This window comes from Jaculus jaculus, chromosome 7 (assembly GCF_020740685.1).
Source record: "Jaculus jaculus isolate mJacJac1 chromosome 7, mJacJac1.mat.Y.cur, whole genome shotgun sequence".
NCBI classification, from domain to species: Eukaryota; Metazoa; Chordata; class Mammalia; order Rodentia; family Dipodidae; genus Jaculus; species Jaculus jaculus.
The window spans coordinates 34,577,904-34,605,810 of record NC_059108.1 but is presented as its reverse complement, the minus strand read 5'-3'; the positions used below and the strand labels follow the sequence as shown (position 1 = coordinate 34,605,810).

The 27,907-nt window shown below is 43.9% G+C and overlaps 1 protein-coding gene and 1 non-coding gene across 3 annotated transcripts in view; both read right to left on the bottom strand.

The window, feature by feature from the left end:
• Positions 1-24,304, bottom strand: part of Lama4 (laminin subunit alpha 4) — a 153,352-nt gene extending 129,048 nt beyond the window's left edge. The window contains exon 1 of one of the 2 annotated variants that reach the window (XM_045154001.1): positions 23,695-24,304. In XM_045154001.1, the coding sequence (XP_045009936.1) occupies positions 23,695-23,886 (192 nt within the window). In that variant the 5' untranslated portion in view covers positions 23,887-24,304. The remainder of the gene's footprint in view (positions 1-23,694) is intronic. The other variant, XM_045154002.1, reaches the window with a different exon arrangement.
• A 3,257-nt stretch (positions 24,305-27,561) lies between these two features.
• Positions 27,562-27,665, bottom strand: LOC123462478. The gene has a single exon (XR_006638300.1). It is a non-coding gene; the product is annotated as a U6 spliceosomal RNA (small nuclear RNA).
• Positions 27,666-27,907: the final 242 nt, after the last annotated feature.

Genomic DNA, 27,907 nt, shown 5'->3' with positions numbered 1-27,907 from the left:
TTATACACAAGAAGTTTGTCACGGTGTGAACGCATCACAAACAGAAAACTGAGCTCCATACTTGATTTGGGTGCTTGGCACGGCCGTTTATTATCGTAGAGTGTGTTTCTGTTTCAAGTGCCACTGTTTATGCAGGGCTCAGCTTCGGGCTCGGTACAAAGCAGGCGTTCCACACCGTGTTGAAGATGCAAGAATGAGTGTTTTGGGCACCAGTTACACTGAAGGCACTTGTGGAGGAATCATGCATGATCCTGCCGCTCTGCACAAGTTCAGCCACGGTGTGGTCATCACTTGCTATGACACATGTGAGGCAAGAATCATCATGTAGACGGTTCTTTTGTTGCTGTTTTGTTTTTGAGGCAGGGTCTCACTGTAACCCAGGCTATCCTCTAAGTCATGATGATCTTCCTACCTCTGCCTCCCAAGTGCTGGGACCAAAGGCACGAGGTGCTCTGTCCGGTGACATGCTCTAATTCTTAAAAAAACATTATAGGCATATCTGGAAACCTTATTAATTCTTTGTGGCCACTATGATTACCCAAGTTACTCTTTGTTAATATTTTATTTTAATTTATTTATTTGACAGAAAGAGGGAAAGAGAGAGAGAGAGAGAGAGAGAAAGAGAGAATGGGTGCGCCAGGACCTCCAGCCATTGCAGAACTACTCCAGACGCATGTGCCCCTTGTGCATCTGGCTAACGTGGGTCCTGGGGAATCGGACCAAGGTCCTTTGGCTTTGCAGGCAAACACCTTAACTGCTAATCCATCCCTTCAGGGCCCAAGTTACTCTTTTGTTGCTTATGTAAAGGAATTTTGGTATAGAGAAATACTGTCAGAATGAAGCAGCAGCAGAGGTTACTTTAACATGGAAGCTGGGGAACCAGCAGAGTATTGGAGGGGGATGGCATTTGTGCAGGGGTTTTGGAAGGAGGAAGCTGAAGCTGGAAGACCAGACATCACAGGCCTATATTAATTCACCTTGGAAAGCCAAGAGGCTCAAGCTTAGGTGCTTTCTGTTGCTCCATTGCTCAGAGCAGGCATCAGTCACTTCTGGTAATCTTCCTCCGTAAAGATACAGGATAGCTTTACTCTTTTCTACTTGTTGGAACTTTCTTTGTAAAGGTTAATTTAACACAGACAATTAAGCATGTGTGGATCATCAGGAAATTTCTGGCTTACAGACAGTATACTCACATGGTTATAGCACTCTTTCTTCACACATTATAGATCATGTTGGAAGCATCCTCTAATCCTAAAGTGAGTGTCAGGCATACCTAAAAGCCCTGTTAATTCTTTGTGTGGCCATTAGGATCCCACACACTACTCTCAGGTGGCTTAAAAAGAATTTTGGAAGTGTCAATAATTTTCAAGTTATAACATAAATAGGGATAAGGTCATTTAACTCTAAAAAGAGATTATTTTTGTTCTATTCTAGTTCATTCTACTCAAACTGAATAGAGAAAGTTGGTTTTGTGGCTGAGTGCTGCAAGACTGAGTTTACTTGGAGCCTGTCAAGCAGTAAGGACCATGGTGCACTTGGGGCATTGTGGTGGTTTGATTCAGGTGTTCGCCCATAAACTCAGGTGTTTTGAATGCTAGGTTCTCAGCTGATGGGAATTTGGGAATTAACACCTGCTGGAGGCAGTGTATTGTTGGGGGCTGGCTTATGGATGTTATAGCCAGTTTCTCCTTGCCAATGTTTGGCACACTCTCCTGTTGTCCGCCTGGTGTTGGCCAAGGGGTGATGTCCACCCTCTGCTCACGACATCGTTTTCCCCTGCCATCGTGGAGTCTCGAGTCTGTAAATCAAAATAAGTCCTTTTTTTTCCCCCCCCAAAGCTGCTCTTGGTCAGGTGATTTCTGCCAGCAATGCGAACCTGACTGCAACAGGCATCAAGCAGTGAGGGACGTGGTGCACTTGGGGCCCATCAAGCAGCCCAGACCATGGTGCACTGGGGTCCGTCAAGCAATGAGAACTGTGGTGCACTTGGAGCCTGTCAGGCAGTGAGGACCATGTGCACTTGGCTTTCAACCCTCTGTTTTTATAAGCCAGTGTCTGGGGAGCTGAACCACAGCAACTAATTGTTCTCAGTGAAGCACAGCCTACAGTATTTCAAGGTTTTTTTCTTCCTTTCCTGAAACTTATAAACTTCTGAGGTGGTGAACTGAGCCCAAAGGAAATCTGTGCCGCTTTGTGACTTTGAGGAAAAAAAGCATTTTTTAGATGAATCTGACCTGATAGTAGCAGATTAAAAGAAATTGTAATCAAATAAAGTCCACACAGTGCCGAGAACAGCAATAAAGATATTATGCCACGCAGTTAAAACAGTTAAATAGTTTTCAAAGAAAGAGTAGGCAAAAAGATATTCACAGAAAAAAAAAAAAAGGTTATTTCTGATGCACATTTGATAAAGCGCATATCCAAGAACACAGGCACAGGAAAGATGTGTAATTTCTGCCAAAACACACACAGAGACTTTCTGACTAGAGATGGCCACAGCCCTTTAGTAAAATCCCAGTGGTTTTAAGCACCTATACAGATAATAATCGTTCCTTCATACAGATGACTACCCTGACCTTACAGCAATATTCATCTCACCTGAAATCAGTATAGGCCTTGCTGTAGAGAGTCTTCCTCCCATGGGAAGATTGGGAAGAAGGGGCATGGCCATGCCTGCTATATTAAAAGTGACCTGTGGGGCTGGAGAGATGGCTTAGCGGTTAAGCGCTTGCCTGTGAAGCCTAAGAACCCCGGTTCGAGGCTCGGTTCCCCAGGTCCCACGTTAGCCAGATGCACAAGGGGGCGCATGCGTCTGGAGTTTGTTTGCAGAGGCTGGAAGCCCTGGCGCGCCCATTCTCTCTCTCTACCTCTATCTGTCTATCTCTCTGTGTCTGTCGCTCTCAAATAAATAAATAAATAAAAAATATAAAAAAAAATAAAAGTGACCTGCGCAGTGGGCTACAGGTTAGAGCTGTCCTGCCTCTTTAAAAACCTTTCACTGCTGACCACATGGGTATTGCACTAACCCTGTGTAATCAATCCCCTTTATTCTGTCTTCTATTATGCTCAAGGCACATTTGAGCAGATGCTGTTCACTTGCAAAGTTCTATCATTCTGTTGTGAATAGGCAGATTTTACTGGGATAGATTATACTCTTTGTTACTATAAGACATTTAGGGTAACTAAGCTTTAAGACCAGCAGTGGAAGAGCTCTCCAAATAAAAGTGGAGATGGTGGAATTGTTATCCACAAGGTTGGGAAGGTCACTGGGGTACAAATGGTGAAACAGACCACTTTGGTGCTACCACACATGAACTTTTTCATTAATTTCTCATGTTCCAATTTTCTTTTTCTTTTTTCTTTTTGCAATAATAGGGAAATTCCTGAAAATCATGTGGAAACCTGACTGAAGACCGTGTACAAGGGGAATAGCAGACATGATGTGTGCTCTGAGAATTTCAAAGCCTCTTTCAGTTGATTTGAAACAAAGGGGTTATTGTTCATTTTTGAAGTAGATCTTTCTTTCCTCCTTTTAGGATCAAAGATTTGATGTTTATTTTTATATGGCCACCAAGAAAACTTGAGCCAGAAATTCCGAAGTCATTTTATTGCCATCGCTTACTTTTTCAGTGTCCGTGTGGAGAGGAACCTTATTTAAAGGGTTGATAGCATTTGAGGCCATGGCTCACTCCCTAAAATGAAATAATGAATGATGTCACTATAAATCAAGTTTACAATTCAGATAAACATAATGACCCAAGACCAAGAGAGCTTCTAATGTTTGATAAGCTAGTTTCCTTATTCTAAGACATAGGTGGCTCCAGAAGATACTGCAAGAAGGTAACTATGGCTGTGCTCTTGCTGGATACAGCTCATGTGATGTCCCACCACAGAGACCTGGGGAGCTCCTCATCCCTCCTCACCCCGGCTTTACTACCAAACCCTGCGATCAGTGATAGCAGGTGTGAGCCCTGATTTGAAGCCTCAGGCAGAAGCCCCATGATGTAGTCAGACAGGAGGACAGCACCCTAAGCGTCACCGTGGTCCTGTTTCTAAACTCCCTACATGGGACCTTAGGAAGGTGCTCAAATTCTGTCTCCAATATTTTCCTTTTCAACAACATTAGCAACAGAATGATGGCCAGGCCCCTTCCCATCCTCAGTGTAGAATACACAAAGCTTCCTGCTCAATATCAAAGGTACATGTAGATGGCACCAAGCTTTTATAAATCAGATAAATAACCATGGTCTTGCATGGCCAGTAAGATGGTTGTAAAGGCTAAAGGTAATGGTATGTAGGAAAACACATCATAAACTACCAAGTTCTGTGAGTGCTGATGCGATTTTCAACTGAGCCAGTGGTCACTAGAAATCATCTGGTTTGGAAGTTGTAAACAGCACTTGTCCAATACTGGTAACTGTGGGTTTTTTTGTTGTTTTTTTTTTACCGGTAGCTTTTTGAAAACGGAACTCCTCAAGCTGTGGTTTGAAAGAAATATAGGAATGTTTCTAATCCATCAAATTAGTTCTTAGTAGGCATTCTGAATGCATGCTATAAAGCAAAATGAAAAAGTGACAGTTCTATTTTCATGACATTTGAAATGCTTAGAAGGCTATTTTTTAAAATTCAAGTGAAAAACTGAAAAGCATAATTTCTAGTGTTTTTTTTTCCTGATTTTCTGTATAAAATGAAGTTATTTTGGTCTTTGGAGATTATGCAAATGGGTTTGAGTCCACAGATGTGTAAAACTGCTCTGAGAGAGGAGAGAGGAAGCCTGACAGTTATCTTTTTAGCTCTGCATGGATTATATCAATCCAAGTGACCTGGTTTATATCAAAATGAAGTTGATATTTTAGGATAAGATGCTGTTAATTGTGGTAGAATAATTAGATTAGAAAAACAAAACCTGAATAAACATCTGGCCATTCCTACAGGGATCAAAAGATAGTGGTGACCATGTCTACTCAACACCGCCCCATTCTCTCTCCAAAATTCCTTTGTTGTTTTCCTCAACACTCCCAGGTAATGACTGAGACAAAAGTGGAATTTCCTAGACAAGGACCAAAAATATCATCAGGAACAGGAAGCCCAGAAATATCTCTCAGGAGAGCACCGATTGTTTCAAGACTTGAGCTCATGCTTGGAGTTGCTACAGAGCTCTCAGAGCATCCGCAGTTCCACACAGCCAGAGGCAGGTGTGTGTCCTGCCGGGAGACACCTTGGGTAACAGTTTGGAGATGTCATGAGTTAGAATATTAACTCACAAGGTCCCAGCACAGTAGTTTTCAGACATTTTAGAGCAGATAAAAAGTCCTAAAACAGGGCTGGAGAGATGGCTTAGCGGTTAAGCGCTTGCCTGTGAAGCCTAAGGACCCCGGTTCGAGGCTCAATTCCCCAGGACCCATGTCAGCCAGATGCACAAGGGGGCGCATGTGTCTGGGGTTCGTTTCCAGTGGCTGGAAGCCCTGGTGTGCCCATTCTCTCTTTCTCTCTCTGTCTGTTGTTCTCAAATAAAAATTAAAAAAATTTTTTTGAAAAAAAAAGTTCTAAAACAACAACAAAATCCATGGAAGTTCTATGAAGAATTAATGTACAACTCAGGGCAAAAGAAGATACTATGGTTGAAGGAGGCAGGGACCTGACTTCCTGCTGCTCGGCTGCACTAACCCTAAGTTATAGGAGATGTTTCCATGGTGGCTCAACGTGAGAGACAGTGACTTAGTAGGTCTTATGTCAAAAGGTACCTGCACTGATCTCTATTTAAGCATATTACTGTCAACAGCAGCAGTGCCTTTCACTTTTCCCTTTGCCTTGCTCTCCAAATCTATGACATGCCATCTTGAAAAAAACTTGGCAATGACCCAAGTACCTGATCTCCTTTCCAGAACATGGACACTACACAAACCCAGGCCCTTCCTACTCTCCCCTCGGTGATCACCAAGTAGAGCGCAGTTTCTGGTTTTCTGCTACCCCAGCCCTCCAGACCCACTTTGACCAAGCATGGCTCTCACTGGGTTTTTTCCTTGTGCTCTGAAATCTTCAGTGACTCTCTGTCATCTAGTCCAGCCAATGTGGTCTGTTGTTCTCTGTAGAAGAAACCCTGTGTCTTTGCTTTCACTCCTCCTGGACTGTATCATTTTTCTCTGTCTTAAAGCTCCAATTCAAAGATCACCACTCATGAGGCCACTCAGCAACTTCCTACCAGAAAGGAATGTCCTTTCTTTTTTTTTTTTTTTTAAGTCATTTTGTTTTTAGTTTTCTTTGCTTCTTTGGAGAGTTGGCTTTAGAAGATGTATGAGAATACCACCAGAAATAAGGCCTAAGTAAGGTCAGAGGAAGACTGAGTGAAGGAAAGGTGTGTGTGGGGGGGGAGGGTTAATCAAAAATCTAAGCGGGTATGAATAAGTCATATGGAAACCTACATTTTTGGATAATGGCACACCTAGAAGCGATAGACTGTTACTAGAAAAATTTCAGTGTCTGAGATGGGATACCTTCCAGTGAGTTGTTGGCCAGGAAGTTGCCTAATGCCCCTTAAAACATTACAAGCCATTGCCAAGGCTCTTGGTTTCCCTCCAGGAATAGATGGAAAGACTATTTCTGGGGCTGGAGAGATGGCTTAGCAGTTAAGCGCTTGCCTGTGAAGCCTAAGGACCCCGGTTCGAGGCTCGGTTCCCCAGGTCCCACGTTAGCCAGATGCACAAGGGGGCGCACGCGTCTGGAGTTCGTTTGCAGAGGCTGGAAGCCCTGGCACGCCCATTCTCTCTCTCTCCCTCTATCTGTCTTTCTCTCTGTGTCTGTCGCTCTCAAATAAATAAAATAAAAAAAATTTAAAAAAAAAAGACTATTTCTGAATACTCTATATGCTAGGGCTGCAAGGTCACTGAGAAATCCTGATGGAGCTGAGCTGAAAACCTCCTCTGTGTAGACCAGCTGACAGAAAGCTAGAAGAATGAAGCTGCATGCAGCTGTATGGGAGAGAGTGAATTCTCCAGTAGAGGTTAAGAAAAGTGGACACCACAAACCTCAAATTTGGCCAACCAGGCTAAATGAGCCAATGGGTACAACAGTGGCATGTCTGTTATGGGGAAAACCAACTGTTCTTTAATTGTTCTGGAGACCCACTCCACAGGAGGGGATGCATGCCTGTCACTGAAAACCTAAGATGAAGCAAGTCATGAGCCCTAGGGGTGTAACACCTGCTGGTATCTGCCTAAATGTATATACTATGCTCACCAAACTGCCTGGTAAGTACTTCTCATAATGTTCATACCCATGTATTAATGCTACTCTCACTTTTGGTTAGAGAAGCTTCTCTTTTCAGATGGTGGTGACCTCTGGGATGACTCACAAGTCACCATGGTGCTGAGAAGAAGTGACAGAGGAGTGCTTAGCACTGAAACATTTTTACATCTTTATCACACCTTCCAAGGATCAGGGCCCATTATAGAAAAGGTGGCAGAAAAAATGTAAGAGCCAAAGGAAGGGTAGGACTGCTTACAATGCACTCCCTCAGACACAAAATGGCCTGGATATCCATGACCTCATAGTACCTGACACTACTTACACAAGATCATCGTAATAGGAGGAAAAAATGATGACATAAAAATGAAAGAGAGGGCTGGAGGGAAGGTTTAGAGGTTAAGGCATTTGCCTACAATGCCAAAGGATCCAGGTTCGATTCCCCAGGACCCATGTTAGCCAGAAGCATAAGGGGGCCCACGTGTCTGAAGTTCATTTGCAGTGGCTGGAGGCCCTGGAGTGCCCATTATCTCTCTCTCTCTCTCTGTCAAATAAATAATATAGATAGATAGATAGATAGATAGATAGATAGATAGATAGATAGATGAGACTGAGGGGGAGGGGATATGATGGAGAGTGGAGTTATGAAGGGGAAAGTGGGGGGATTATCATAGTTTGTTATCTATAATTATGGAAGATGTCAATTAAAAAATAAAATAAAAAAGAAGTTCCCAATAAATATTCAAATATGTTTTACTTAGATCTATGAAATATCATAGTGATATTCTCACTTAGAGTTGTGATAAGCTGAACATCCTTTCTAAACGCTAAGCTTTAAAGAAATTTTAATTTAGTTATTTGCAGGAGGGTGTAAAGAGACAGACCGAAGGAATGGGTGAGCCTGGGCCTCAAGCTGCTGCAAATGAACTCAAGATTCCTGCACCATTTGCATCTGGCTTCATGTGGGTACTGGGGGAATCAAACCCAGGTCCTTAGGCTTTGCAGGCAAGTGCCTTAACCATCTCTAAGCTCTTATAACAGAATTGTTTATATTACTAGTATACGTGTTTTTACCTTGATTGTGTTTTATGCATATTTGTATGATACATACCATTACTGGGAGACGTTATAAGCACTTGAAGCCAGATTTCCCAGTTGTGACCTTTAGCAGATGACGTCAAACTGAGTAAGAGTGAAGTTATGGCACCTGATAGACAGGTGCCTCTAGATGAGGAGTACTAGGTGGTCATACAGGGTTTAAATACTATGTTTTACATTTCATAATATCTAATTAGAGTTAATTGTGCCAGGGGCTCTGAAGATAACTCAGTAGTTAAAGGTGCTTGCTTGCAAAGCCTGCTGCCCTGGAGTTCAATTTCCTAGCTGCCCATGTAAAGCTGGATGAGTATTCATTTGCAATAGCAAGAGACCCTGGAAACCCCCTCCCCACATTCAAATAAATAGATAAAATTAAAAATTAATTTTCCATATTCATAAAAGTGTACAACCAATAGGAAATGGTACATGTTTAGTTTGGAAAAGGTTGACACCCAGCAATGACAGGAATTATTTTATCTGAAGTTCGTTTGATAGTTACAAATGACTCTCATCAAAAGGGAGATATTGCTTAACATTTCATGTCATAGATGCTGAGGAATGAACTGTATCCCATTAAAAGTCATCTGATAGCTCCTTGATCTTGGACTTCCAGCCTCCAGGACAGAAAAATATAATTCTGTTGTTTAAGCCACCCAAGCTGAGGGTTCTCCATAGGAGACTCTTAGCAGACTGATAGCACAGGTGAAATATAGTAAGACATGAGGTTAGAGGGCTGGAGATGGCTCAGTGGTTAAAGCACTTGCTTGTGCCAGCCTGGGTCCAACTCCCCAATACCCATGTAAACCCAGATGCACAAAGTAGCGCATATGTCTGGAGTTCATTTGTAGTAGCAAGAGGCCCTGGTGTGCCCGTCCCTCCTTCTCCCTCCCCCTCTTTCTCTCTCTCTCTCTGTTCTTCTTTCTCTGCTATCAAATAAATAAATATATATTTTTTTTAATTAACAAAACAAACAACCATAAGGAAAGGAAGAGAAAGGGTAGAGATTCTTGGGCATACAAAGTGTGGGACCATAGATTCCCCTCCAACGGACATTACTGATGACTTCGGCCACAGCCACTGTTCTCATCAGAGGAAGGCAGAGCCCACCTGGCTGTGAGCATGACCCAGGCTTTCTGCAGTAGGCTCGTGCTCCTGGATTGCGGAATGAAAGGCTTCACCTCTCTCTGATAACTTGTTCTATATGGGGCTTCTAGGAACAGTGAGCCTGTTTCTCTTAGTTCTGACCTGAATAATTTCTGTGGCTAAACTTCCCTGTCTTTTTTTTGTATTTTTTGTTTTTTTGAGGTAGGGTCTCACTCTAGCTCAGGCTGACCTGGAATTAACTATGTAGTCTCAGGGTGGCCTCGAACTCATGGAGACCCTCCTACCTCTGCCTCCTGAGTGAGTGCTGAGATTAAAGGCGTGCACCACCACGCCCCGCTTCCCTGTCTTTTTCTACTGCCATTTCTAAAACTAAAAACAAACAAACAAATGAAAAGAAGTAAAAAGTAAACTTTTTATGTTCCAACTCTGTTTCCCTGTGATTGACTTGTGTAAGGCCTGAGGCCATGTTTTTGCATCCTTTTAAAGTTGTAGGTCCACTTAAGACTCCCCTGAAAGTTAACAGCCGAGTTGGAGAAGCGTGAACATACACACATTCAGAAATGATGTCATGTACAATGGAAGAAGGTCCTGTTGCGACTGTGATGCGAGAGCGCTTGTTCCCTAACTGCACAACAACAAAATCCTAAACATTTTATTAATTCAAAAGCTATTCATAGGGCTGGAGAGATGGCTTAGCGGTTAAGCGCTTGCCTGTGAAGCCTAAGGACCCCGGTTCGAGGCTCGGTTCCCCAGGTCCCACGTTAGCCAGATGCACAAGGGGGCGCAAGCGTCTGGAGTTCGTTTGCAGAGGCTGGAAGCCCTGGCGCGCCCATTCTCTCTCTCTCCCTCTATCTGTCTTTCTCTCTGTGTCTGTCGCTCTCAAATAAATAAATTTGAAAAAAATTTAAAAAAAAAAAAGCTATTCATAGACTCAGCAATTGCTAAATGAACTGTGTCATTCCTGGATAGTACCCAGGACCTTTGTAAGCTGGACTAATGCTAAGATTTAGAAACACATATTAGAGGGCATTATACTGAGAAGATTAAGAACTTGGAGCCAGATTTCCCAGCCATGACCTTCCACTGCTGTGTGACCCTGTTTCCTTATCTGTCAGATGGGGCTCACAACTCCTTGATGCCTTTCTTATAGGGCTGCTATGAGGACTAAATGGAGTAACCACACACATAACGAGCTTAGCGCAGCATCAGGACACAGCAAGTGCTAGTCAAATATGTCATAGTTAAAGCTAAAAGCACCTGAGAACTCAGCCGCTGGGCTGTCCAACCCAGGCCAAAACATAGCTTCCGTTTAAGGCCACAGTAACGCGTTCTCTGGGGGCTGAGGTTGCTTCAAGGGGACCTGGTGTTTGCAGGGAGGATGGGGCTATGTGCCTAACAGAGCAGACGCCCCGGGGCCCCATAGTGCTTCCCTGCAGTTCTGAAGGCTGTAGAAAAGTCCCTCCCCCCGCCCCCGCAGAAGGAGTTGTCATAGCAACTTTTACTTGGCTGAACGGACTCTTCAGCATCTTGTAAATTCTCTTCCTAGCTCAGGACACAGACTGTGCTCATCACTCCCAGGAGACTCGTCCTGGATCAGGATGGCTCCCTTGCTACCCAAGGAAAACATCACAGTCCCACCATTTCCTTGAGAGTCTGAGCAACACCCTATTTTCAGACAGATTCCAGAAATCAATGCCTCCCTTGCTCTTCTCCCTGGGCCTCAAAACCATGTCAGCTCCGGCAGTCCCACTTGAGTACAGGCTAAAAAGCAGGGCAGGAGAAGAAAATCTTCCATGTCATTTGTATCTTTTCTCAAAAGGCACTTCCTCCTCCTCCTCTTCTTTTTTTCTCCTTCTCCATACATTTTGTATGGATACATCATGTGTTGGTACCCTCTTTTCCCTCATCCCTGCCCCATTCCGCTGGAAACCCCCCTCGTTGGGTTGCAGGTATTCCCTATGAGGTTGTAGTTTATGCATTATGGGAGCAGCAGTCAGTTGTTTCTTTGGGGGAGGGAATGACTCTGGGCACGATGTCTCAACCTGTGGCTCTTACAATCTTTCTGCCCCCTCTTCTGCAAAATTCCCTGAGCTGTGGTAGCTGGGGTTTAAGTCTACTTCAGTATGAGCTCTTAGGAGTCTGGATCTCTTCCAAAGCCACTTTCTGAGCCCACTGTATGTGTTGGTCCTGGTTTCAGAAGCAGCATTACCCATCTTCTCCCAGGGCTGCAGAGCAGCAGTGCACTCACAGCTTTGTCCTTTATTATTATTTTTTAAATTTTTTTGTTTATTTTTATTTATTTATTTGAGAGTGACAGGCATAGAAAGAAAGAGGCAGAGAGAGAGAGAGAGGGAGAGAGAGAAAGAGAGAGAGAGAGAGAGAGAGAGAGAGAATGGGCATGCCAGGGCCTCCAGCCATTGCAAACGAACTCCAGACGTGTGCGCCCCCCCTTGTGCATCTGGCTAACGTGGGTCCTGGGGAGTCGAGCCTTGAACTGGGGTCCTTAGGCTTCACAGGCAAGCGCTTAACCGCTAAGCCATCTCTCCAGTCCATGTCCTTTATTATTTTAAAACTATTTTTCAAGGAAGAGTTTACTAAATGGGTGAGCCTATTGTCTTCACTCATCTATGATTTCGATTAATATTTTTGGCCTACCCCATAATTGTGTCAAAAAAAATCTGCTGATTCACAATTTCCTCTGAGGCCATTCAAGATTCAAGCCCAGAGCATTTTAGATATCTCTCTCTCTCATATCTTTCTGTCTAACTTCATCCCCAGGGTCTGAGGGCAGCACACAGGACCTCTAGTATGGGTTTGCTGACCATGATAGGACACATGTATGTACAGAGCTGTCTGCATCAGATACTGTTTGAGATCACTTCTTGGGATGCAACTTTGGAAAGGCCCATGTCCTGACTTGCAGAACCTCCAGGCCCACTGGCAGAGATGGTGGGGAGCGAGGAAAGCACTCCATTAAAATGTCTGCTCTTAGCTCTTCCACTAGGTCAAGGCACTGCTTTCTGCAGGCTCTGGGCTCTTAGATCTTGGAGTTCTAACTGGGACAACAGTTAAGACTATGTGACTCTGTCCCTTTGGCATGCTTCATTTCAGCTGGTGTACACTGAAATCTATTTATCAGAAACTTCTTTTGATGGAAGAAAGTTTTCAGTTGTCTTTTTCCTTCCTTCCTTCCTTCCTTCCTTCCTTCCTTCCTTCCTTCCTTCCTTCCTTCCTTCTTTCTTTCTTTCTTTCTTTCTTTCTTTCTTTCTTTCTTTCTTTCTTTCCTTCCTTCCTTCTTTCTTGTTTGCTTCTTCAGAAACCAATGCCATGGTGGGGGTAATGAACAGACTTGCCCATGTTCTTTTTGTTTTTTTTTTATAAATTAAGTATTTTTTAAATTTATTTATTTGAGAGCGACAGACACAGAGAGAAAGACAGATAGAGGGAGAGAGAGAGAATGGGCGCGCCAGGGCTTCCAGCCTCTGCAAAACGAACTCCAGACGTGTGCGCCCCCTTGTGCATCTGGCTAACGTGGGACCTGGGGAACCGAGCCTCCAACCGGGGTCCTTAGGCTTCACAGGCAAGCGCTTAACTGCTAAGCCATCTCTCCAGCCCTTGCCCATGTTCTTTTATCTACCAAGGGTCATCTGTTTAATATTAATGGAGCCAATGATACAGGAAGTGGGGTTCCTTGCCAATGCATCAACAAGATATGTCAACCCACTTTTAGTTTGGGGGTGTCTTCAGACTCTTGTCTTATGAATTCAAAGAATGGAACCCATAGACCAGAGGATAAGGTTCAGAAAGATTTTATTATAGCATAGAGCATTAGGAGGGAGAGTTTTAAGAGAAGGGGAGCTTACGGTGAGGAAGGAAGACATAGTTCTTGCCCAAAGAGGTAAGAGAAGTTTGAGAAGCCCACCCCGAGACTCAGGTTGAGGTCTCTTATGAGCCCCCTGGATGGGCAGCTGGTTTAGTCACAGTCTAGTTCTGATGTCAGGTGTCTGGGATCAGGATTTCTGGGAAAGGGAAATCTCCCCGGAAATCTTAATTCCCTAGGAAAGGCCTTCTCAGAAGAGGTCGAGATAAGGAAAGGTCATCCATATCCTTCTGATGGGTCCGACCTGTACAAGTGTAATGACCCATCTTCCCTATGGGCCCAAGGACAAGTGCCGTGGTTAGCCAAGAGAAAGCTATTCACTTTGGGGCCTCGGCACACCTAAGATGCCTTACCAATTTCTACGTCTTATTTTTCACCAAGAATCAGGGGAGATCTTTGTAGACTTACAGGTCAACCCTACTCAGCTCCACAAAGACTCTTCCTGATAAGTCAACACAAAGTACAAAGAAATGATAAAGAGTAAGTGCATAAAGACATAACAGGAGGAAATAATTTTCCTTCCAATAGATGGCAAGACATGGTTATGCCATCATCTGTAGTTCTAACTCTGACACTGATTCCATGCACTGGACCATCAGAAGGAATCCAAGCAGGAGGACACAGCTCCCTGAACCGTTGCCAGTAAGCTGCCCAGCTGCCCTCCCCCAGTTTCGTTCCCTTAGCTGCAAAGTGAGAGGCTTGGATCTTTGAACTTCCTCTCTAGATCAACCGTTGACTCCTTTGACTTTATGGTTTTTTTTGCATCCAGAAATAAGCTCACACTGGCTCACACAAATCTCGAACACCCCTTAGCAAGCCTCCTTTATGCGGTGCCAGAGGCTCCGAGGCTTGTCTCTTATGAGTGGAATTTTGGGGTGTCTGCTGGCATGGATCACAGCAGACATCAATATCCAGGGAAGAGAGTGGAATAAATCCATTGCTCAGGCACTACGTAAGGTCTATCTCTAGGAGTTCCAGCTCGGCTCAGTCTTTAAACCCGTAACCTGGGACTTGATAGAAAGCCACTCCGGGACGCCTGGCACATCAGCAGGAAGAGTGGTGGCACTTGGGGCACACTTGCCTTGTCCAAGTGTGCCACTCTTCACAGGGCAAGCACGGGCATCCTGAAGCTTGAAGAGTGCTGAGGAGCAGGCTTGGAGGCCTGGGACGTGGAACGTGGGCCCCAGTGCCGCCGTCATCACACGCACTAGGGAAAGGTTTCTGCTCTCTCCTCACCATTCTGCAGCCATTTTGACATTTCTAGTATCAGCGTCTCTGCAGTTCTGAGCCCTGGCATGCCAGGGTCCGAGAATCTGCGGCCGCGTCTCTTGCTTCCTGCATCCGCCCATGGACAGTCCAAAGACTACCATTTGGTTTATAGACTAGAGTTGAGAAGCGTTGCAGTGCGCTTTGTACAGACAACAGTACTCTGGCAGCAGTCACGTCCTTAAGGCAAGTTTTACTCAACACATTTTTTTTTTTTAAATCCCTAGTGTCTCTGATTTTCTTTAAAGCAATGATACCCTGCCAACTCATGGAGCAAATAATTTCGAAACAAATGTTAATACACAAAGGCTGTACCATGCTCTGGGGCCCCACAGATTACTTTTCTAATCTGCAAGAGACATATTAGTGTGGCTGTTGATGTTGTGGGATTTCTCCAGTTTAACCGTTCTCATGGAGTCATAAATGTAGACCCTTCATTCCATTTACATACGCATAAGATCTCCAACTCTCACCAAACACAACATAAACTCAAAGGCGGTCCTGGAAGTGCAAAGAGTCATTTTGCATATTCCCGATCTCTCTCCCAGTTTTTAAAGAAGAACCCGTTTCTTTTTGAATTTTTATTTTATGCACAGTTTGGGGGTTTGAATATGAAAATTTTCCCACTACTATTCAGGCTCACTTTTTTTTTCTCTCTCTCTCCATGTTTCTCAGGATAAAAAGACTCAGATTGAGGAAAGCTGCTGGCAGCTGAAATTCATTAAGACTTTGATGGGAAACGCAAGTTGGAATTACAAACATCTGTGGTTAAACTTCCCTTTAGTAAACCATTTCCCAGAACTTTACCACACGAGGAGCAAAAGAGAGAAACAGCTGAAAAGAACACACTACTCATTTGCTAAGAGTGAAGAGATATTTAAATATTTGGCTATATGGTCATTATATGTCAATGACCTCACAGACTTCCTTATTTTAGAAAATAAGTAATTGTCTGAAAATACTAGTTTGGAATTCAATGTATGTACTGGAAATCTGAGTTGAGTGGCTTCTAACCCATCAAATGTCTCAAAGTTACATCTAGCCATCAATATATGTATATGGTTACCAGAAGCAAGAATATCCCCTAAAAGACAATGTTGTGGCATTATTCACAAAACTATGTCAAGTCAAATTTGAGAATTTGTAGAGAGAACACAATGCTGTCTTTCAAAGGTTTTTTTTTTTTTTTTTTTTTTACAGATTTAGAAACTCATTCATTTCTTGCAATGCTTCAGAGATACTATTGCTAGTGAAAAGGTATTAAAAACAATTAAGGACTGGAGTGATTGCTCAGCAGTCAAGGTGCTTGCCTGCAACACCTAATGACCCAGGTTCCATTCCCCAGACCCACATAAAGCCAGAAGCATGAAGTGGTGCATGCATCTGGAATTCGTTTACATCATCTGGAGGCCATGGCATGCCCATCCTCTCTGTCTGTCTCTCATTTCTCTCTGCTTGCAAATAAATAAAATTAAAAACAATTAAAAGCTAAAGCTCTCTAGTATTGCTCAAGTAACAATTTTGTAAAAAAAAGTTGAAAGTAATCAAATTTACTGAATTAGGTAAGATTTAGATAAAAAAAATACTTTTAGCAAGATACTAACCACAAAGTTAACTTGGGTCTAGATAGACAGTGGAAGAGGGAGAGAAAGGGAAAAAGAGAGCTAAGCTAATGTTACATTAAACAGTCACATATATATATATTTCACAACAGTCTCACAAGGCAAATGCATTTCTATTCATTTTAAAATCCAAAGAATAATCTCTGTAAGATGACTAATTTGCACAAAGTCACAGGACTCTGAAGTCCTGGCACTGGATTCATACATCTGTCTGGCCAAGGGCCCACATTCTGCCTTTGGTGAATTTCAAATATGGTAAAGTAGAGACTACAAATAAGTCACCCTTGGGCTGAATCTGGCCTTCAGAGATTTGTGCCCACAGAGCATCAAGAAATTGAGTCAGCAGTTTCACTTAAGAAGCCAGATTCTGTCTCCTCTTGAAAAAAATAAATAAACAAACCAAACCCCAGAAAGTTGGCAAGCTGAGAGGTGGCTCCTCCCAGGGGGAAGAATCCCCTGCCTGCGAGTCAAGGCTGGTCACCCACAGGCGGTGTGTCCTCCGCCATGCTGGCTCCACCCAGGTATATTTGTTGTTGTTGTTTTTGGCTTGACCTCTGTAAGTATATAAATTTTAAAAATTTGTTTGAACGGGCTGGAGAGATTGCTTAGTGGTTAAGGCGTTTGCCTGCCAAGCCAAACAATGCCGGTTCAACTCTCCAGGACCCATGTAAGCCAGATGCACAATGGGACACATGTGTCTGGAGTTCGTTTTCAGTGGCTGGAGGCCCTGCCATGCCCATTCTCTCTCTCTCAAATAAATAAATAAGTAAATAAATAAAATGAATTGAAGAAAAAAAAAGTTTCTAAAAAATTTCTTTGAACCATAGGCTCACAGTGCCACTTTTGGATATGTACTCAAAAGAACTGAAAGCACTCACACAGACACTTGAATCCAATGTTCCTAACACCATTCGCAACACCAAAAGGTAGAAACAATGCATTTTTCTATGGATGGATGAGTAGATGAAATGTTTTACACACACACATACTCAGAGACATAGGGATCTATATATGTGTCTACAGATTACCATTTATCTATATGTGTGTGCATCAACATGTGTATGCACACAGAGTGCCCTCCAGGCTTCAAGAAATGAGACTCTGGACACACATTATGACACAGATGAACTTCAAAGACATTATGCTAAGTAAAATATGCCAGGCACAAGGAATGTGCCCTATCTGATTCCACTTACAGGAAGTATCTAGGGTAGCCAAACTCATACAGGTAGAAAGTCAAATGGTGACTGCCAGGAGCTGAGGGAAAGGGTTAACAATGGAGCGAGTATTTAAAAGTCTTTAGTTTAGGGCTGGAGGATGGCTTAGTGGTTAAGGTGCTTGCCAGCAAAGCCTGCGGACTGAGGTTTGATCCTCCAGGTTCCACGTAAGCCATATATATGCACAAGGTGGCACGTGCATCTGGAGTTCGTTTGCAGTGGCTGGAGGCCCTGCACCCATTTTCTGTCTGTCTCGTCTGTATCTCTCTTTCTGCTTATGAATAAATACATAAAATTATTAAAATAAAATAAGTAAAAAACACTTAAATTTATGGTATCAATATTCTATCACATTAAAAAAATGTCCCATGGGGGCTGGAGAGATGGCTTAGCAGTTAAGTGCTTGCCTGAGAAGCCTAAGAACCCCGGTTCGAGGCTCCATTCCCCAGGACCCACATTAGCCAGATGCACAAGGGGCGCACACATCTGCAGTTCGTTTGCAGTGGCTGGAAGCCCTGGCGCTCTGTGTCACTCTCAAATAAATAAATTAAAAAGAAAAAGTCCCATGGTTAAACCAGAGAAACCTGGAACTAAAGGGAATAGAAGTCCTTATTTTCTAGTATTTTTTAAATAATATATTCTATAGGATAGACTAGATGTTCGTATAGACAGTACAGATTTTCAAATTTTTTTGCCCATTTTTATTTATTTATTTGAGACCAAGAGAGAAAGAGTCAGATAGAGAGAATGGGTGCACCAGGGCCTCTAGCCACTGCAAACGAACTCCAGATGCGTGTGCCCCCTTGTGCGTCTGGCTAACGTGGGTACTGGGGAATCGAGCCTCAAACCAGGGTCCTTAGGCTTCAGAGGCAAGCGTTTAACCACTAAGCCATCTCTCCAGCCCTAGTACAGTTTTTTAATTTATTACTTTTTAATCAAAAGCTTTTAATTTACACCATAGCATCATGTGGGGGAAACATTTAGAATATATTTATGAAGGGAAAATGGGAGAGGAGATTATTATAGAGTTACATACACAAAGAGAGAAATCCAGGAGACCCACTGGTCGAGGGGAAAGTGCATGGAATATTGAAACTCGGGGAAGACATGCTATGGTTTCTCCACACATCAAGCTACTCATTTGCTGAATGAAATGGTTGTGATTTTCATGATCGAATGAAATGAACAATAATACACATAGGTTTATAGGGCAAAATGGAAGTTAGTAAGTGTTAGTTGTTTTTTTTTTTTTTTGTAGTTTAAAACTAGATACTGATGTGAAATGTACTTAAGTGGTAGAATGTTTGTCCAACACTACAAACCAAATAAATACAAATTAAAAAGTAGTATCGAGCAAAGCTGGGAAGGGGAGCTACTCAAGTATCTGGTAGCCTTCAATAGTTTGATATTTTTTCTAGTAATATTGGATACTGGTCTTTGAATGGCATCTCATAGTTATTATTATTCATTTGTGTGTGGGGGGGGATGGGGAGAGGGCACATTTGTGCCACACATATACCACTTTGTATGTGGCTCTACCTGGGTGCTGGGGAATTGAACCCGGGCTGACGGGCTTTGCAAGCAAGTACCTTCAGCCACTGAGCCATCATCCCTGCCCCATATATTTTCTCATTAAAAAAATCTCTGAAACATTAATAAATTGATCCCTACAGATGCTATGTATAACTCAACCACTTCTTTCTATATTTTCCTGCATTATTGCTTTTATAAAGTCTTCTGGAGATCTGCCACTTACCAGATGGAGGGCTAGGCCTCTCTGTTCGTCAAATGAGGAGGTAACTGTACCACCCTGTTGATTTATCACAAAGATGAAAGGAAATGGCTTATGGGAAGTGTGTGAATGGGTGTCTGGCATGTGGTAAGTACCCAAAGGGTTAGCTCCCCCACCACTATCCTGTCCTTCTAAACTACTTCTATAAAGGCCACTTTGTTGTTTGGCAAGTAAAAAACTGTTCCCTAATGGTCTAACTCAGGAGTAATTTTTGGTTTTTGCCACATTTGTCTCCTTAACTTTGTAGTCACTCTTACAAAACATCAATCCATTCTGCTGTGTAAAGTGGCTAAGTCTGCTTCGATTTTTTCTCTTATGTATTGCTTACTTGTTGAGGGTAAAAGCGAGATCCTGCCTGGTTTTACCCCTTCTGCTATCCATTTTATTACTCTGAACATGATAAGTCTCTCAATCTGTTGGTCTGAATTAATTAAGGCAATGGAATAATGACTGAAAACTGGGATTCAAACAAGCTGATCTAGTTAGAAGAGCAGCTTAGGAGGGTCGCCCAGGCCAGGAACTGGAGGGCACCTTGTCCTCCTATGGAATTTCTTTCAAAGCAAAATGCAAAGATAAGGAAAAGGAAAACAGATAGTGAGAGATACACGGCTTTTGGTAAACATTCCGCAACCCCTCAATGGCACAGAGCCTGACAATGTGTTGGGACATGAGATCACAAGTCAACACTGAAAAGAATGAAGAGGGAAAGTCCCTCACAATTAGTCTCCTGTGTACATGTCTCCTTTGAAGCAAGTCCCTTCATCCCGAGTGGGAGGCACAAGGATTCATGGAGCATTGAAAAGGGAATTTAACCAGGTACTGATAGACCTGTTTCCCCCTGAGGGGAGTTTGCTAATTATTTTCAAAGATCTTTTCCCATTTAGGCATCAAAACCAGTCACAGTGCTGCCACCTGCCTCTACCATGCCCACCTGGCCCTTCCAGTCCTCCTTGTGGCCCTTGTGGTTTTCAGAGACTCTGGGTGGCTCCACAGTGACAACCCCTAGCCTAGTGTTCTTGACCTTGTTTAACTCTTCTGATGACTCAATAGACAAGAATCTCACTTTCCCCAAGGATCCTGACACTGGCTCCTCAGAGGAGGTGGAGGCGTCCCGTCTGCATTCTTGCCCTCCCCCTGATTGCTTGCATTTCCATATTGGCCAAGATTTTTGCTGAGTTTTATTTGCTACAGTGTATACTGTGAAATGAAAAGATCTTTCTTTTTCTTCCTTCCTCCTTCTCCTCCCTCCTTCTCTCCCTCCTCTCTCTCTCCCTCCCTCCCTTCCTTCCTTACCTCCCTTCTTTCCCTTTTCGTTCCCCTTCCTCTCCCTTTCTTTCTTCTTTCTTTTCTTTCTCTTATTGTGAAGTGTTTGAATGTTGAATGCTCTTGTTGAAGCCACTAGTCTCCCCCTTGCCCACCCTCACCTGCTGAAAATTACTGCTGTCGCCACACATTCAGCTATAATGGTCTCAGTGAGTTGCTTGTCAAGAAGTAGAGGTGGGGGGAAACTCTCCCCATAATGACTACAGAGTTATCTCTGGGTGCTTCTCTTTTTATATTCTTTCCATCATGAGAAGCTTTTTATAAAGAAATTTCTCCCTTCCTGGTCAGCCAGGCCGCTTCATCCTTCCATCCTGTGCACTTTTCTCTCCTATTTGCTCCGGCTCACACTGGGTACCAGTGAGACGGGGGAGATATGGGAGGACCATTGGGGGATTCCAGCCAAGCACCTCCTACTGACCCACACTTGCCTTATTACTGATTTTTCCTTCTCTTTGGAGGATAGTTGAGGAATCACCACCATTCACATAAATACAATTGGACTAAAGCGAATGTATTTTTAGAATACACTCCCATCCACATTCTGAACCTCTCCCATGAATAAATGTGTCCATCTTCTCTTCTATGTAAACATGATCTCCTGACCCAATCTAGTCAAGTGGTTGTGCTATGTTATTAAGTCTCTGGAATGTATTTGGTTTAAGATTTGCTTACTGGCTATAAAGAGCATGGGAAATTTGATGGGGAAGCACTGGGCTCACCCTGGGACCACAGCAAACTGTGGGAACTTACTTGTCTCATCCTACCCCATCCATGCCATATACTTTGACCTTCCTGGGATGACTAATATCTTCTTTCTAATCTCTAAAGCCCTCAGTTGACGTTTTGAACCTATTAAGCTCTGACAGCACTGAATATATAACTTACTTTGGGATATTCTTTCTGATTGGAAGGATACAGACAAACATACCCAATGATATTAATATACAACAATGTGTGAAAGCACCATGAAAATAAAGTTCTTAGAAACCAAAGAGCAGTCTCAATTTATCATAACAGCATCATGTGTAAATCACTTCAAACTATGCTAGATACCGTGCTCAACAGTAAATTTTACCCAACTTCGTCACAATAACTCTATGAGATATAAAGTAGGTATCTTATCGGCAATCAGGGCAACTCTAATTTGCCCAAGAAGTTTGCAATGTAAACATGGGACCATGGTCTGAAAGTCTGCCTGTAGAACTATGCCACCTTCCTATTTATTTCAATAAATGTGTGAATATATGAGAAATTGTCCAAACCTTCAATACTAATTTTAAGGTCCTTCAACACTCAAATAATATTTTTTCTTAAATTCCCATGGCATGCAAAATGCAAAAAGAGAACGCAGAAAGAAATGGTTGTGTGTGCTTATCCCTGTGGGCTTACCAGATACAAATACAGAAGACCCAGATAAATTGAAGTCCAGTTGCACAATAAACCTTTTTTTAAAGCATAACACAATATCTGGTACATGACCAGAAGTGTATTCATGTGCTTTTTTATTTTATTTTTTATTAGTTTTCTATTGTATTCATGTTTTATCTGTAGTTCACACTTAAGGGAGCATCTCAGAGTCCATCTGCCAATCCTTTCATTCAGGGACTTTCCATGTTCAAAGCAACAGGTGGAGATAATGCTGCCTGGGGTTATTTCCAACAGTGCCAAGAAGCACGGCATCAATGGAAACCCTGCTGGGGTTTCTCCTGGTCTGGCCTGGTCTGGCCTGTGTTTGAGTGTGACTAGAAGGCAGGCTGTTTCTTTCTCATAGATGTTATATTTTGCACAATAAGAACTTGGTACACTCTACCTCTACCTGCCTGCCCCCTGTCAGAGGAAGCATAGGCAGAGTTCACCAAGGACCAGCTTTGTATATACTATTATTTTTTAAGGATTTTATTTTTATTTATTTGAGAGAAAAAGGCATATGAGAGAGAGAGAATGGGCGTGCCCGGGTCTCTAGCCATTGCAAACGAACTGTTCTGGCTAACGTGGATCCTGAGGAATCAAACTTCAGTCCTTAGGCTTCACAGGCAAGTGCCTTAACCGCTGTGCCATCTCTCCCGCCCTGCACCCTGTTTTGAATCAACAATTAGTATCTACAGCTGTTCTACTGATGGGTAGAATAAAGACTCACTAGTAGTGCCAGCCCACATGTTTTAGCTGTGTGCCTGGGGTCGCCTGAGTGTAGGGTGTGTTTTGTTAGGCTAATGGCTCTTTCCTTTCCCATGAACTCTGGTGACTTTGTTTCCTCCCTCTTAGCATCTCCCCCGCACTGGACAGCTATTGTCTGTCTGGCTCTTAAATCACTCGCTGTGGATTCATCCCCCCTCCCACTTCACAAGATACCTACACTTTGGTTATGCCTCTAACCTGACAGTTACCTCAGGCACTCAAAGGGAAGCTCTGTGAATAAACACTGATCAGTAGTGTGTCTGATCAGCTGTCCTTTGGCGACAGGCTTGATTTAATCTTGCTTCTGGATTAGAATGTCCATTTCTATCTAGACACTCTGTACCCCTGACCCTCACCCCCTCCTCCCCACTCCACCTCTCCTTGCTTTTGTTTAACTTGACACAAAGGGTTGGGTTCCCCGTTAGTAACCTTCCCATTGTCCAAAAAGCCAAGAGGGAGGAGCAGGGAGCCAGCCGGAGGAGGACACAGGCTTACTGGTGACCACCAAGGCTGGGCAAAATGACTTGAAACACACAAGAAGAAAAACTACTGAAGGCGGAGTTCTCAGGTGCGTCTTTCCAGACCCTCTAGAGCATAAAGGACACACAAGGCTCTTTATGGACATGTCCCAAAGCCTCAACTTTCAAGCCACAACATCCAAACCCAACTGACAAAACTATTTCAAGCTTCTGAATGGACCCAGTCCAGGTGAAACTCTCAAGACCATGGAAAAGGGAGAGAGAGAGAGGGAGGGAGAAAGAGAGAGAGAGTGTCACACACAGAAAGAGATCTAGAGCGAGAGTGCAGAGAGTCACACAGAGGGGGGATTAGATGGAGGGAGAGAGGGAGGGAGGGAGAGAGAGAGAGAGAGAGAGAGAGAGAGAGAGAGAGAGAGAGAGAGAGAGAGAGAGAGTTGCACAGCCCAAGCGGGAACGGAGTTACCCAGCAGGGTGACCCCGACCGGGGACTCGGTACCTGGGCATCCACAGCTGGCGGCAGGAGTCCGGCCGGCCCGCGGGGCTCGCTGGTCTCGGGTGGGTCGGGCCTGCCCAGCGCCGAACTCCCTTCGAAGTCATAGGCGCCGTGGTCCCCGGACGCCGCGTGGGCGCAGGCGGCCCAGAGCAGCCACAGAGGCAGCGCGGAGCCCCAGGCTGCGCTCAAAGCCATCTCTCCGGGGCTCGGGGGCGGGCGGGGGTCGCGGAGGGTCCCCCGGGGTAGTTGATTTCCTCTGGCCCTGCAGGGTCCAGATGTGGGAGATCCGGGGAGCCCAACCCGCAACTTCGTTTTTTTTTTTTTTTTTTTTTTTAAATAAAGTCGGTTTGGGTGGGGGGAAGAGTCAGTCTAGTGTCTGCGCTCTCGTCCCTCCTCCCACCGGCTGGCACTTGGTCTCTGCCTCTCCCGCCGCCCCCCGGCTGGGCTCCGGGACCTGAGGATGGATGGACAGATGGATGGATGGAGCCCGGAGCCCCCGCGAGCGGCCAAGGGCAGCCCAGACGGCGAGGACCGAGGGACCGCAGGGCCAGCACCTCCCCTCCTTGGCGGCCTGGACCGAGGACGGCGCAGTTCTGGCTTCCTTCCCGCACTCATTCTCACCACTCCCTTTTCACCTTCCCCTTCCAGGCCCTCCCACTGCAAGTTGGCTTTTCCGACCCCGAGGTCGAGTCTTGCCTTGCCGCCTCCCCTCCCCCCTCCCGGCTTGGAGCCCCTCCAAGGACTCCAGATGACGAGGCAGCGTTTGTGATTTTGCTTCCCCACACCCCCTATTGATGGAGTCAAGGCGCCGGATGTCTCATCTATATTTATATAGATTTTTTTTTTAGTGCCCCCCACTAGCTTGCAGGAAAGTGGGTGGAAAAGGGATTCCAGGGGCGGGAGGGAGCCAGAGGTAAATGACCAGGGCTGCAGAAGCCAGGGGCAGGGTGCCCACTTTCTGGAGCTGACTTCTCCTTTTCTGGAGATGGGCTCTGAGGCACTCTCTCCTCTGAGGCTCTCTGCCACCCTTCTTCTTCCTGAAAGTCCCCTCTCAGAGGGCTGGGGAGAAGAATATCTCTCACTGCAGTGTTGGAAAAATGACTTCATTACTCAAATGCATGAACTTTTATTTACAAAGAACATCTTGTTTTCCCCCTTAAAGAGGTGCTTTGTAAGGGACGCGGAACAAGGCTTGCAGTGTATGAGCCCTGTCAAGCACACTGCCCACAGCCCGACCTCTCCCCTAGGTCTGCGATCTCACGCCTTCTCCATATGTCTGTCTCATGTCACCTTGCCAAGATTTCCATGTGACATGGGCTACGGTGATGCAAGGGTGTTCCTGTGGAAGGGCCCATGGGCTTTTGTAGGTTTCATGGCCCAGCTTTATTATCTCTGTGAGGCCACAAAGCCGTTTTACAAAGATCAGATGAATTAACCAGAAAATGACACCTAGGCGACTTTCTAGGCACTTGAAATGACAGCCAGCCGTACAGTACATCAAACTTCTCATGGACTGGTAGGATGAGCTGCTTTATCCAAGGACGCACAATATGACCACTTACTCTGCAGTTACATGCCAGATAGTTGGCATAGGTCATTTGGAAAAGCCACAGGGTCACTGCACAGTAGAGCTATGATTTGCTTCTTTTTATTTATTTATTTATTTATTTATTTATTTATTTATTTATTTATTTATTTATTTGAGAGTGACAGGCACAGAGAGAAAGACAGATAGAGGGAGAGAGAGAGAATGGGCGCGCCAGGGCTTCCAGCCTCTGCAAACAAACTCCAGATGCGTGCGCCCCCTTGTGCATCTGGCTAACGTGGGACCTGGGGAACTGAGCCTCGAACCGGGGTCCTTAGGCTTCTCAGGCAAGCGCTTAACCACTAAGCCATCTCTCCAGCCCCGATTTGCTTCTTATAGACAATAACAGAAGGTTCAGAGAGACTAGGACATTTTCCCAAGACCACCCAGTAGAAGGCTGAGCTGCAGTTTGAGTTGAAGTCTTCCTGTCCCAAAGCCCCCCCCCCCCCCCGCCCCCTTCCATCTGCAACACACTAGAGCTGGCAGTGCAGAACTTGCATTTAGAAGCAGGGGATGTGAGCCACTACCACATTCCCAGTGATTTCTGTGTGCTAAAAATTTGCATAAATTGTCTCCCTTAACTTTGTCTTAATGATTATTCCAAGAAATAGGTCTCAGTATACACATTTGGCAAGAGTGAATGACACTGTAACCTAGGTAATGGACCAAGTCATAGAATGTCAACTTTCTTGCTCTTCAAAACTGCCCAAGGACTTCAGGATGCAGCGTGGAACCCTAGGCCATGAACAGAAATGTTTCTAAGGGTCTGGTGAGACCAGAAGTATCTCAGGAGTGCGGCTGGGGAGATGAGAACAGGGCCTGATGGACCTAGATTAGAAGCGAAGGGGATCTCCAATATTTACAGGATGGATCAGAAATGATTCCCAAGGTATCCCTGGACCTGTGTGCTGCTTTGTGTGGACTTAGCATCTTGAGACACGCTCGCTTCATGTGCCCTGCCAAGCCACTTAAATCTCTTCACCACTTGTAGATTGGGTGATGGACTTGAGCCTACTCCTGACTCCTGATCAGTCCACTTTCAATAAAGCTGTTTTGGCAAAACAAACAAACAGAAAAATGGCATCAAAACCAACTAGTGCCAGAGTATTGGTTTCTGTGTGCTGGGCGGGGGGGGGGGGGGGATCTCTTGCTCAATGATAGTAGGGTCCTCAATTTTAAATAATAAAGTTGTTTAATATGACAAGGCCAATACCAGGAGATGCAAAAAGAGTTCTTATACATCCCAAGGTACCTGCCACATTTTCATCTAAAGATTTAAAACTCATGTGGCTGGAGAGGTGGCTCAGCTGTTAAAGGCACTTGCTTGCAAAGCCTGATAGCCCAGGTTCAATTTCCCAATATCAGTGTAAAAGCAGATGTGCAAAGTGGCTCGTGTGTCTGGTGTTTGTTAGCAGTGGCAAGAGGCCCTGGTGTGTCCATTTTGTCTGTCTGTCTCTCTCTCACTCTCTTTCCAATAAATAAATAAATAGTATTTTAAAAATAACATAAATAGAAATTGTATTGACAGGAATTTCTAGGTTAAATTGTGAGCATCTTCTTGCCCATAATTGGCTAACCTACTAAATTGAGTGAAAGGCCTTAAAACATATTTGGTTTGGATGATTCTTTAAGAAATGTCTATTAATGTGGCCAGACCCTGAGAAGGAACAATAATGCTCAATTATTTTTGCTCCATTATCTTTTAAAAATAAATTTAATAAATAATTAGCTAGTTTTTGAGGCAGTGTCTCTAGTCTAGGTTGAAGTGACTCACTCTGAGGCTTAGGCTGGCTTTGAACACACAATGTTCCTCCAACCTCAGTCTCCTAAGTGGAGTGTTGGGATCAAAACTGTGTGCCACCACACCCAGCTTAGAGGAACTTTAAATAATGACATATCATGAACTACCACACAGTCTGACTTTATAACTTGACAGCTTCAACACATAAAGACTGTTTACATTTATTTTCTAAGGATTTCACTCATAAGCTATCAATCAATCATACATTTTTCTATTTAAACTTCTGACCTATGTAAGAGGCCCAGCAATCAGTATGCAGGTTTTGCCAGAAGGCCTGAGCAGTGGGATAGGAGTGTATTTGTCCAAGACCTAAGCACTCTTCATTTTTGATTAAATGTATGTTTGCCAACACTTTCCCTTATCTTTCCATAGGGTTTGTTGCTATTTTTTAGGAAAATGGCACAAATTATAAAATTATGGGTTTCTTTATGAAATAAAGCAGTTCAAATTGTGGGCGTGTTCATAGAAATTCTAAGAACTTGATACAAAACTTAGTTTCTTCATGAATTTGCGTGTCATCCTTGCACAGGGGCCATGCTAATCTCTGTATTGTTCCAATTTTTGTATATGTGCTGCCGAAGTGAGCACCAAAACTTAGTTTCTTTAAATGTCAATTTCATAACCTGTAAAATGGGGATAATAATGTAGTAAGTAATGAAGCCAATAACATAGACTGGCACATAGAAAGTCCACGCTCAGTAACTATAATTTAATTTTACAATATTTCCAAGTGTTAAAGCAGAACAAGATGACAATTCTAAAGAAGCAAATCAGCAGTGATCTTGTGGCTTTGGTAACCACCTATGGGCTGAGAATAGCCATGCCCATTT